This window comes from Gymnogyps californianus, chromosome 1, assembly GCF_018139145.2.
Source record: "Gymnogyps californianus isolate 813 chromosome 1, ASM1813914v2, whole genome shotgun sequence".
NCBI classification, from domain to species: domain Eukaryota; kingdom Metazoa; phylum Chordata; class Aves; order Accipitriformes; family Cathartidae; genus Gymnogyps; species Gymnogyps californianus.
The window spans coordinates 176,872,492-176,884,706 of NC_059471.1; the positions used below are offsets into that span (position 1 = coordinate 176,872,492).

Sequence of the window (12,215 nt, forward strand, 5' to 3'; positions counted from 1 at the left end):
TGTTGGTGATTTGGAAGTAATATTTAGATATTCGAGTTGAAAATTATGATCCAACTTTCAGGGAAGACCAGAAGTTTTTCCCTTCAGTAACGTTTTCGAATTAAATATTTTCAGGAGTCTGGATTATTTTGCTGTCCCACGTTTTAGAGATTCCATTTTTGGATTCAGATTAAGCTGTAGCTTGCAATTTTCCCACTAGAGGGCACAAGACTGCAGACAGTGTAGACCTTTTTGTAGGCAAAATGAACAACTCGGGAAGGAGAGTCCTGAAGATGAAGTAGACCAAAGTACTTGTTAAAAATTAATGATCTTTGCAAGGTCTGCTGGCATTTTTGACACGAGGTGATGATTAAATACTTTTTTTAAACATGAGGAAATTGCAGGTTAATTGCTTTTAACCTAAAGTTTGAAAATGTTTACCACCAGCTGTTTAGAGAGAGCTTTTGAAACAATGGTAAACTTCATCTACCAGCTAATCTGATGACTAAATCATCATAAAATCATATAAATTATTTTATATATGATGACTAATGATTTTATATGTGATGATTTTATATAATGATGACTAAATCATCATATAAATCATATTGCATCTTTTGTACTGCTGTACTTCTGTACTGGGTTAAGTGTTGCTGGTTTATAAATGCTTGAGCAATTTTTCAAGTACAGAGTGTTTTCACAGAGTTCTTCACATCGTCCTGCAAATTTTAAGTTTAGAGCAAAACCAGTGTTTGAATGAAGTATTGAAAGTAAAAGAAGACAACATTTAGTTTTTAGTGTTTTGTCTAATCATCTGCCTAATCCTAACTGTTTACATGTGGCTACAATATAAGAGTTTCCAAGATGAAATAGATGACTTTATGATATGGAGGTTGAAGCTATTTTTTAGAGATTTTTTTGCTGTTGTTGTCATGTGTGTCTTTGCAACCTGCAGATGTAAATGTGTTCTGAATAAAGATGTGTCTTAAAGCCATCCAGAAAATATACTGCTACCAAGTTTGATAACTCTTTGGAATGATGTCGTATCTGTGAATCTCCATATCTGCAAACTGGGTTTCTGGGCTGACATTAAGATATACAAATCTCTCACGAAGTCCAAATGGTTGAGACACTTGCACAATAACAGTGTCTCTGTCTCCTTCCTAATTTATGAGTTTTGGAGGCTTTATAACCCAAGCCTGCATGGATATTACAGTTAGATCTACTGCTTTTTTTGATTCCTCTCAGCATTCTTTGCTTTTAGTTTGCTGCTTTTCTTTCTCTCCCCTTCCTTCTTCTCCCAAACCAAAAAGCATCTTTAACTTTGCAGAATACATGAGGTTTGTCCTCTATCCCCAACTTAGAGGGAAGGGGAATTTGTAATAGTCAGAAGAGACTATACTGGGTAATAGAACTCTATGCTGCTAATAATGTATTTTTATTCAATATTTATTAGTGAAATCTAGCAGTTTTAAAGAATAACTTTATAGTTAAACATCGCGGGAATGATTTGAACTTTGGGAAGGCTACTCTAGTTGTTTGTTTATCTCAAGTATGATTTTAGGTTATTGAAAATAACTGTGGAGGGTTTCTCTAGTCTGAGAGAACTTTGCTCTCATGGAATCAATATGGCACCTTCTGTGACTCTCTTCTGTGGTCCAGTGAGTTTTGGATCCTGTAAGGATGAAGGGAGAAGAAAAATTGAGAAGTAGTGCCTGGCTGAGGGAACAACAATCTGTAGTCTTATGTTTCTCAGCTGTAGATTAGGCAGCAGTAGGCCCTCTTACTAGACAAACCTCCATGTAGAGGATAATGTATCATCTCGGAGCCTGAAGCTGTTTTTATTTAGTACTAGAAAGGCTCTGTTAAGAAGGTTAACTGACCTTAGCTACACCTTTTCATCATTTCATACCAAGGCTTTTAACAATCACTTGAAAGTCTTGCAGAATGTATTTTACAAAATACACAACCTATTTGTAAATCATTATATGCTTTACTAACAGGGAGCTAACCTAACTTTCCGAAGTGCTGATCATAACCTTCCAGAAAGCGTTAAGCAGAACCCAGTTCTCACCATTCGTGTGATAAGTATTGATGAAGCAGCTATGGATTTTCTAAAGTAAGTGCAGCTAACTGTTTTTCAAGTTACCTTTCCTTCCTTAAGCAAAAAAGATTTTTTTAATAAGAGCTTCTAACATCTCATTACTTATACTGCTAAAAAAAAAAAATAAATCTGTATTTAGGCTGTTGTTAGAAGAAATTAGTAATAGATGTTAGTGGATGTTCTGTAATTCAGTAACTTTCTAGAATGATAAGGAGTAATTTTAAAATAAGAATTAATTAAATTATGAAACTGTCTTATTTGCTTTGTTGGAAGTCAGATTTTTTTATATACAAATCATATACTGAAACTTTTCTTACATGATGAACTAAAATACTATGTTTAGGGAAAAATGCTTTTTTTTGTGATCAACATTATTATTATTATTATTGAATCTTTTGTGAAGCTTATGTTAAAAGCTTGTATGAGTCATGATAACGCAAGTGTTTGAACACAGGCAAGGGAAGGATTGAAGGTTTCTCTCTCTGTTTTTTCTTTTTCATTTTCTTTTTCCTTCCTCTTCCTATCCCTTCATTCTTCCAGCTATTGCTACATGTTGAAGACTTCAGGCACTGGGACAGGATTTCTGCGCTTACTCTTTCAAAATAGGTTTTAGTAAATTATGTTGTTCCATAGTCTGAAAGATGGGAATTTCTTAGAACTTTTTCAGATGGTTAGGTGAATGGTTAATCATTGAGTATGTGTTATTTTTGAAGGTAATATTCTCATCTCGATATCTATACAGAAGTAAACTGTCTAGGGAATGAAGCATCTTTCTCTGGGGTTTCTGGCTTTTATTGTGAGTATACTGGTTCTTAGCACAAATAAAATATTGGTATAAAACTTATTGCACTGCTGTGTTGCCTGAACACAGAAGTGTTGGAAATATAGTCAGAGCTGGATTACTCAAATTTTTGGTAAGGAGTGTTAGCGGATAGCAAATGTTACAAGGTAGAAATTTTCATAAAATCATTGAATCATAGAAAGGGACCTCAAGAGGGTCTCTAGTCCACCCCCGCTGCTCAGAGCATAGTTTACTACAGCATGTTGCTCAGGGCTGCATTCAGTTGTTTTTTTTAATATCTCCAAGGATGGAGATGCTGCAAGCTCTGTGGGCAGCCTATTCCAGTGTTCAGTCACCCTCACAGTACAAAAGTGTTTCCTAATGTTCAGAGGGAATGTCCTGTGTTTCAGTTTGTACCCATTGCCTCTTGTCGTGTCACTGGGCTCCGCCGAGCAGAGCCTGTCTCAGTCGTCTTTGCTCCCTCCTGTCAGGTACTTATATGCACTGATAAGATCCATCGAGCTTTCTCTTCTCCAGGCTAAACAGTTCCAGCTCTCCCAGCCTCTCCTCATACATCAAATGGTTCAATCCCTTCTCGACTAGGAACAGCAGTAACAGAATCTCAATTAAATACGTTCAGTACCTAAAGACTACTTCTGTTAGCACAACTTAAGTAACTATTATTTTTCTTTCTGCAAGCGTTTAGACACATGAAGCTTGTTCTCAGTTATGGTAATACTCACTTTAAGGTCCCTTTACACTGAAAGCTTTGCAAAGGAGCCATAGTGAGCTAACAGTACATAAAACAGTAAATTCAAATGTAATTGTTTATAGAAATACATAGTTGTATGATGCTTAGTGCTAATTGTTCCCTCTGCAAGGTTTCCATGAACTAAAACACAATATAGTTTAATTTCAGATAGCTTATGTAAGACATTTTACATCTCAGAAGGCTATCATTCTGATAAACAGCTTTTTCTTTCATTTGTTGCTAATCATATACCTGTGAAATTTGGAGTTGATCCAGTGTTGTCTCTGAAGGCTCCAGAAAGAAGACCTGCTCACGGGGTTATAATTTTGAATTTTCTGCTACCTGTGGTGGAACAGATTGTTTCTTTTTTAAACTCTCTCTCTGTGTTCTTTCCATTAGTGACTAAACTTCAGATTGTGAAGTCTTATCTTTTTCTTCTGAATGGGCTTGTTATTGAACTCAGTATTCTCTAGTGCAAAACTCTTGAATTGAGTCCTCTTACCTCCATTACTGTACTCACAGAGAATCCTGCTCAGGTACAGTCCAAAAGGTCTATTGCAGGTTTTCAGGAGCAGCTGAATCAAAAGCCATGAATCTTTTGGTTTACATGTTTTAGAGAGAGTACGCTGTCCTCTGTAGGTGATTGTTGACTTTCCAGTTTAGGTGGTTTGATACAGGCAAGCTTTTAGGGACTTCATAATGGGAGGTACCCAAAGGGGAGATGAAAAGTCTTAATAGACAGCAGAGAGGTAAGTCTTTGGCCTCAGAAAGCAGGAGGAGGAGTACTCCATGGCAAAGCACTGGTGAGCAGGCAGCTCAAAGTTGACAGTAGTGCTTTTCCTTTGCCTTCCTAGTCTGATTAAAATAATTACAGGACCTCTTTTTTTTCTTTTTTCTCTTTCCTTCCTTCCAATAAGTTCTTCCACGGTATTTTTTTTTTTTATTATTAACTTTTATAATGATTTCTGATGGGGGCTTCTGGGAAGCCCTTCTCAGAAGGGAACTTGCCAGACAAAACACAACGTTTAACCATAATTCCTAGATCACACCTAAGATATGCTGATCCAGCTTTTGGTCTACACCCTTGCTATTTCTCTTCTACAGAGAGATTTGTAGCTACTTCATGTTATTTTCCTGTTGGTAACTACATGTAGCTGCTTTAACAAACTCTTCCAGTGGCCTGAGCTGAAGATTAGGACTATCTTGAAATAAATTTCTGGAGATTTTACGCACAGGAGGAATTATCCATGATTAATGAATTAGTAGAGGAGCTGCTAATGAAATATTGTCAGAAAGGAATTTTTGCACATCTGCAGCTGTTCAGCAAGGACTTCTGTGAGTGCGATCTCAAACTCAAGCAATTGGATACTATGCTTATAAGGGAAGTATAAGAAATATAAAGTTCAATATTTTTTTTTACTACAGCTGTTTTGAATTCAGTAATATTACATGTAATTTCACCAATCAACATTAATTTTTATTATTTTAGAGCTTCTTCTACGGAATTCAAGCAAGAGTGTTCCAAGCAAGTGGTCGATGACAGCAAAGTTTTCAAGAAGATTCAAGGTTTGTGTCTACCAGAACCCATTTAATTTTAATTTCTGTATCTCTATACAGCTCAAGGCAAAGAACAATAGTGATGTTATAAAAATTTTATTTGTATAAATGAAATTAAACAAAAATTAGGTATTTATCAGAATATTATTAGAATATGATACCAGCATAAATCAATCATAGGAATACCTTCTCCTCTCTCTTTCTTTAAATAAACAATCTGGCTAAAGACTGTGGCGACGGTACAGAATAATTGTGAATGTAATCAATAAAATGTTAATCTCTGTGTCAACATAATGTCTGAAAAAATGCTGAAACGTAACGTTGATCCTATGTTAAACTGGCATTAAATTAAAAAAGTTATTGGCAAAATGTACAAACACAATCTCATTTCTTCAGTTAATTTTGTGCTAGATACTTCTTTTGGCCATTATTTCTGTACATTGATAAGTTGTTTTTTTGATAGTCTTTAATATCATGCTTATTAAAATATGTGAGTATAATGGAGTAGTATATTCTGGAATATGTAAATAAATTTTACCAGGTTCCTATCTACAATCTTTAGGACAAAGGTATAGCTTTGTGTTTAAAATTATGGAAAGATGTTTATGCAGTGCTGTGTATTATCTTTGTAACCTGTGGTCGACAAAAACTGTTGAACTGAACAGCTTCCAGCTTGTAGAATCTCCACTATTTACTGTCATTAGCTAAACCTGTTTTAAGTAGGCACTCTTTGGTCACTAAAATCTGCTTGGACATTTACTTTTAGAAAAATTGATGGAATAATAATTAGGGATGTTTTTTAATCTTCTAGTTATTCCATTTTTTTCCCCTCGCGTAATAGACACAAATTGATTTCTCAATTATCTGGCTACATCTAAGGTTTGCTGGTGTGGCCTGGAAGAAGGTTATGTGTATATGCTTTAAGACATCTTTTAACATACATCTGAGTTTGAGCTTCACTGGAAAAAACTTCCTTCTTTCACACTCCCCCCTATTTTGCTTTGTAATTGTAGATACAAGTAATTTGAAGATATAATATGATAATAGCAGATGACTTCTGTTAACAGAGTATGCTGAGAAACTCAGACATCCCTGAAGTAAACCTGCTACCTAAAGATTTTGATAAGGCTGTCATTTTTACCATAGAAATAGTTCTCTGCATATAATTTTGGAACAATTTTGCAGAATTACTTATATTTGTTCTTGTTTCCACATGTATTTAACATGTTTGTACAGTGAAGGAGCAACTCTGTGTCCCATAATGGAATGTTTGTCTTACCAAAGTAGTGTTCCTAAGTTGCTTTGTATGTTGAATCATGGAATGTAATCAGTTCTAGCAGAAGTAAGCGGTTTTATAATCTGAGCACGTAGAGGGCAATAGCCATTCTTTCTTTCCTTCTGTGATCTCTTTAAAAGTTTTGTTAGATGTTGCTGCTGCTTTATATGATTTCTACTCAAATGTTAAGTAACTGATAGTTTCATTTTGAACTGACATTCTCTCATCAAAGATAAGGGAGCCTGGATGTGTGGATGTGTCATTTTAACCAGCAGTATCAGACGTAGTTGTCGTTTTGTTTACTTTTTTATCAGCTCCATAGCAAGTGGCCAACTTCGGGTAAACACTGTGTCCTTTATTTCTCTAAATCCTCAGGTATACTTAGAGAGACACTAAGTAAAAGAGGAGTTCGGGTTATAACAGGCTTAGGAAAGTATTTCCGACAAGTAGACAAGAACAGAAATGGTTTTCTCTCTCAGGCAGCCTTTAAAGAAGCTCTAAAAGTATTCCATTTGGAAATACCTGAAGGGGTAAGTCTAGCTGAAACTGTAATCATGGGTATTATCCTACTTTAATTTATGGAATCACTTCTTTTCTTTGCCTAATCTATAGTTTAATAGCGGATTTTGCGAGTTTGTGTCTCCCCCCCCCCCCCCCCCCCCCCCCCCCCCCCCCCCCCCCCCCCCCCCCCCCCCCCCCCCCCCCCCCCCCGTGTTATATTGGCAATTCTGCATTAAGTTCTATGAAATCCTTAAAAAATAATAAATTTAAAAGCATGCAGTCTTTTCACATCATGAAGAAGCAAGTGGGATTGCAATTCATTTTTTTCTTTTTTGGCCTTTTAAAAAGAATTTAGATGATGCTATTTACTTACCTTTTTTTCTTTGTTTTATATATTATGTTTTAAAAATAGCCCACAGCTATCAGAACTGCAAATAATGTGACTTATGGTCATCAGTGACCGATGATGACTTGCGTTATTTTGACAAATCTTTGAGTCAGTTTGGATTTGGAAGTTGCTTTTTTGTGAGAATACTGTAATGTCCTATTATAGCAATTGTTTTATTCTAGGACATAGTGAAGAACTTTGGCAAAATATTTTTAAATTGCAGGACTTTGAATCCTTATGGCTTGTTCTTGATGATAGCAAGAGTGATAAGGTCGACTATGGAGAATTTACTCGTGCCGTATTTGGAGAAATGAATGAATATAGGAAAGCGTTTGTAAGAAAAGTAAGTTTTGTTGCAGATATCCTAAGTGTGGATATTTTGCAGTCTAACTTTGGAGTTATTCGTCGTGTTCTGGTTGGGTTTTTTGTTGTTGTTTCTCTTAAATTGTGCATCTGGTAATTGACTTTTTAAACTTTCAGATCAGTTTATTAAAATAAATGTAAATTAGAGGACTGCGTGCTGTTCCATTGTTGAAATAGTTAATTTTAAACTCTAGAATTAATTCCTTTATTATTTTGAGTTTATGCATATGTGTGCTATTCTTACAGTTCAGTCCAGTGTATAAAGCATGTAGCACCCTGAAACTATCTCTTCCAGAAGTCTGTTTCCTTATTTTGGCAGATCACTATATCTGTGTGCACATTTTTTTGCCTCAGTGTCTGAATTAGGAGGCAATAATACTTGCCTCCTTTTAGACCTGCAATTAGAGTCATTATATTTGTGAGACTTCTTATATTTGAAATGCCATTTGTTACATGTCTATAATGTAATGTGGAACCATTTGCAGTATGAAACACTGATTACAAACTAGCCAATAAAGTAGTGACTACATATGAAAATCAAGAAAAATGCAATATACTTTCATACTTCTCATCGTGGAGGGTCTGACTCTCACTGAAATGAAAATGAAGCTACTGTTAGCAGTGCTGAAGAGGCTGTGTTGAGGTCTCCGTCAGAATGACACGGGAATCTTTAGTAATTGGAGGAGGCAGAAGGGAAGCAGCTTAACTTCTGATTCTAAGGAGGAGCTAGAAATTTTGGAGAGAAGACGAATTTTTTTGAGTTGGTGAGAGGACCACATTTGGTGTGAAAGCTGTTGAGATAAAATAATCATGAAACTCCATAATCTAGAATAATTTTCTGGTATCTGGTGCCTTACATAAAATAGGTAAGTTGACATAATCCATTGCACAAGATCTAAAAATATGTGCTAGGTAGTTAAGTATGTTTGATCTTTACATCTTTCCACTTCTTTTTCCCCTATATGCTTATATGAAACTCTTTTTCCCTTACAGGCTTATATGAAACTAGATTTCAACAAAACTGGGAGTGTGCCTATGGTAGATATCAGAAAATGTTACTGTGCAAAGAAACATCCTCTAGTATTGGCAGGTAATTCACATGAACCAAAAAAAAAAAAAAAAAAAAAAAATTCTGTAACTACTGAAGTCATCTTGTTAGCAGAGATACCAGATCCAGAAACTGGTTGCCAATACAAACTGTTTTCATATTGGCTTAGACTTGAGCTGTTAAGGAGAACTTTTTTCCCTGTGATGACCTAGAGTGTGTCTATCTGGAACATGACTATAAATAGTAATGGAGTTCATATACACAATTTTAATACTTGCTTTTTATCAAGCTGCAAATACTGCATACATGCAGAGTAGTTCCTTTCCCTACCTGTGTAGGACTACATTTAAGCAGTTGTTTCTGAGCTTTGGTGTGCAAGTTATCCGTGACACATATATTAGTAATTTCCACTTAGGAGGATACTCTCTTTTTCATATTACTGTTTTCCACCAAACTATGCAAGGTTTCCAACTGACACTGAATGTACTCGGCACTTGAAGTTCCTTCTGAATAAATTCTTCATTTATTTCTGGGACAAGATTGTCATCCTTTACAGAGGAAATGTTGGTATCTTCATTATTTTTTCAGGATTCTCAAAGATGTTTAAACTCTGCCATTGAAAAAATAGGACTGTAAATATTTGTATGTCAGTTTCTAAAATAACATCTCCATGTACCAAACTACTCATGATGAAAGTCTCCCTAGTGTCCTGACCCTTTCTGTTTTACCTGTAGAAGAGAGGATGTTTTTTGTATTGCCAGTGATTTTAATGGTAACACATGAAGACACATGGTGGTATAGGGATGTTACACATGCAATTTTTTCCAATGCTATATTATTTTCCTTTTTTTTTCCCTCAGTGCTGTGAAATCATCTTGAGTATAATCTTTACTAAGTCACTAGAACACACATATAAATTGCAGAACACTTTTTGAATGCAAACTTGCATCTTCAGGTTTTCCTAGAGCTTTGAACTTGTATTACATTAAACATATGCTTTATTATAAGATAACTTCTGAATTACCAAAATTTTAGTTTACAAATGCATTATTCAGTTTTTGCAGTCATTTGAAGAAAAAAATCTTCCTGATCTCATTAAAAAAAAATATTTGCAAGCTAAAATTTGAAAGTTTCTTGCCTGAAGTATATTAAATGCTATATATTCACTGTTCTTGAAAATGTATTTAATGGAAAAATATACTTTCACAGGCAAAGCTACAGAAGAAGAAATTAAATCGTCATTTCTAGAAACATTAGGAGAGTCCTGCAGCGACCCCAATGAAGTGTCCTATTCTGAGTTCGAAGATTACTATGAAGGACTAAGTATTGGAATCATGGATGATGATGATTTTGTTAAGATATTAAGGAACCCTTGGGGAATGTAGAGTGGAAGATGACAAAAATGAAGAAGAGGCATTTTCTAAGCAAGGAGTGAGCTAAATAAGGGAGGATTTAGTCTTCATGTGCATTACTTCATAATTAGTGTCTTAAACTGATTTCAGGGACTGAAAACTTTAGATGCTTTCAAAATAATACATGTCAAATTTCTTAGAGTGTCTGTTGAGCTATGCTAACCACTTTTTTAATATAAATGCTGTTCATTCCTTTTCATTGGAAATAATAAAGGCTGTTCCCCATACCAAAGAGCATCATTTACTTGATATTAGAATAAAGTGGCCTATTTTAAAATAAGAGGGAATTAGAATACTAAAATACATGAAGGGGTATATGCAAGAGAAAATTTAGTTTTATGATGCATTGTAAAAAGCTTTAAATTCGACTGTATAAATACCAGTGGTAGCTTATCTTCAGAGTTTTCTTCTTGTAAAAGTAGTATGTTTATTCTTATAACATTCTTTGTCTCGTTTCTTGTTTCTTATGCTGGTACTTAGATTGAAAGAGAGCAGGTCATCCTTTTCCAATTTTGAGGATGTCTGCAGTACTGAAAGTGCAGGGATGTTCACACCCATTAGCCCTTTGGCCTGTGGACCATCTTGACTGATCTTACTTTTTCATCTTCGTCAGGCATCCGAAGCTGAGCATTGAATCCCAAAGGTTTTAATAAGCACACATATATTTTGTAATGCACTTCTTCCTTTCCTATATTTTGCTAAGTGGTTTTCAAAACAAATAATTTGTATTTAAATACCTGGTTTCTTTACTTTCTATTGCTGTGATTTTTTTTTTAACTAAAACTTAGCGATTATATCCTTTGTCAAACTGATATATAGCATTTCCTATCTACTCTGAAAGTATAAAACAGAAAAGTGTAAAAAAAAAAAAAAACAAACCCCACAAAACAAAAAACCACCCCGTCATAACAAAATTTAAATCATGAATTAAAATATTCCTTGCTACTTCAAATATTCAGCCAGATATGCTTTTCAATGTAATACATCTTGTTAATTCTGTAAAATTCTTAGTGTCAAGAAATAAAAAAATTATTATTAATTATAGAGAGAGAGAGATAGCTAGCCTTTGGTTTCAATATACCTGTCACCAAAATTAACTGTATGTGGAACTGCATTTCTTAAGCCTATGCAATTAAAATATAGTCGTTTCCTCTGTGCTTGTCTGCCTGGTTTTGAATTTATAGTCTGTGGTTAACAGAACCTTCCTCTGAGACAGAGTTTGTATTTCATGGGAATTTAAGGGCAGCGCTGAAATGAGGGACTTTGGTCCCTCTGTAGCTGACTGGTTTGTTCTAGATATAGCACTTTCTTGTTCTAATAGCTTGTGCATTGTTATGTTTTGATTGTTTGTACCCTGTCCTCAATTGTAACTAGAACTGCAGTTTCTGCTCTGAGTCCTGAAATGAGGGATTTTGGGGGTTCTTTTGGGGCTGCCAAAGTCTGTATGTATTGGCTTACAGCGAAAGGCAAATTCTGTCAATGCTTATTCTAAGCAAGAATTCTGATGTGGCTCATTACGATTTTCTTACTCCCCATTCCTGCTGGAATTTCTCTTGCTGGATAGATTTTGTTAACTAGTGTTCTTGGAATTGGTGATTCTGCGAAGGGCAACTTCAGCTGGTTTTACAGGGATCTGCTTGTTAATGTGTCCGTTCAAATAACTGAAAAATACCAAGTGGCATTTTTATTAGTTCTTCAAAGAATCGCCTGCTCTATTTAGACTTGTTCACTTAGGAGAGTTGTACCAATGTATAAAATTGTAGCTAAATTTAATAAATGTGAAAGTGATTGTGAAATGAGGTGTTGACGTATTTCTTTTTGCAATGCTTAATTTTTTTGCAATGCTTTTAGGAAGATTATTCCACATTATCCCATGGAATGGAAAAATTGATGACAAGTGGATGTATCCTTAGTGGGCCTGCTTTTCAGCAGAGGCTGTATAGGTCATATCTGCTGCAAATTAAGCGTTCTTTATTTTGTTCTAAAATGAGGTGCTGTTATAAGAACATTATTTCCATAGCTTTGGTAGTCATGCATTATTTTTTTTTTTTCTTA

General features: G+C 35.0%; 1 protein-coding gene across 7 annotated transcripts in view; it reads left to right on the plus strand.

Moving 5' to 3' along the window:
* CAPS2 (calcyphosine 2) overlaps nucleotides 1-11,992 on the plus strand; it is a 33,156-nt gene extending 21,164 nt beyond the window's left edge. For all 7 annotated transcript variants that reach the window (XM_050898499.1, XM_050898491.1, XM_050898517.1 and 4 more), the window contains 6 exons: nucleotides 1,983-2,098; nucleotides 5,105-5,181; nucleotides 6,824-6,978; nucleotides 7,561-7,680; nucleotides 8,694-8,790; nucleotides 9,958-11,992. In XM_050898499.1, the coding sequence (XP_050754456.1) occupies nucleotides 1,983-2,098; nucleotides 5,105-5,181; nucleotides 6,824-6,978; nucleotides 7,561-7,680; nucleotides 8,694-8,790; nucleotides 9,958-10,133 (741 nt within the window). In that variant the 3' untranslated portion in view covers nucleotides 10,134-11,992. The remainder of the gene's footprint in view (nucleotides 1-1,982; nucleotides 2,099-5,104; nucleotides 5,182-6,823; nucleotides 6,979-7,560; nucleotides 7,681-8,693; nucleotides 8,791-9,957) is intronic.
* The last annotated feature ends 223 nt before the right edge of the window (nucleotides 11,993-12,215 follow it).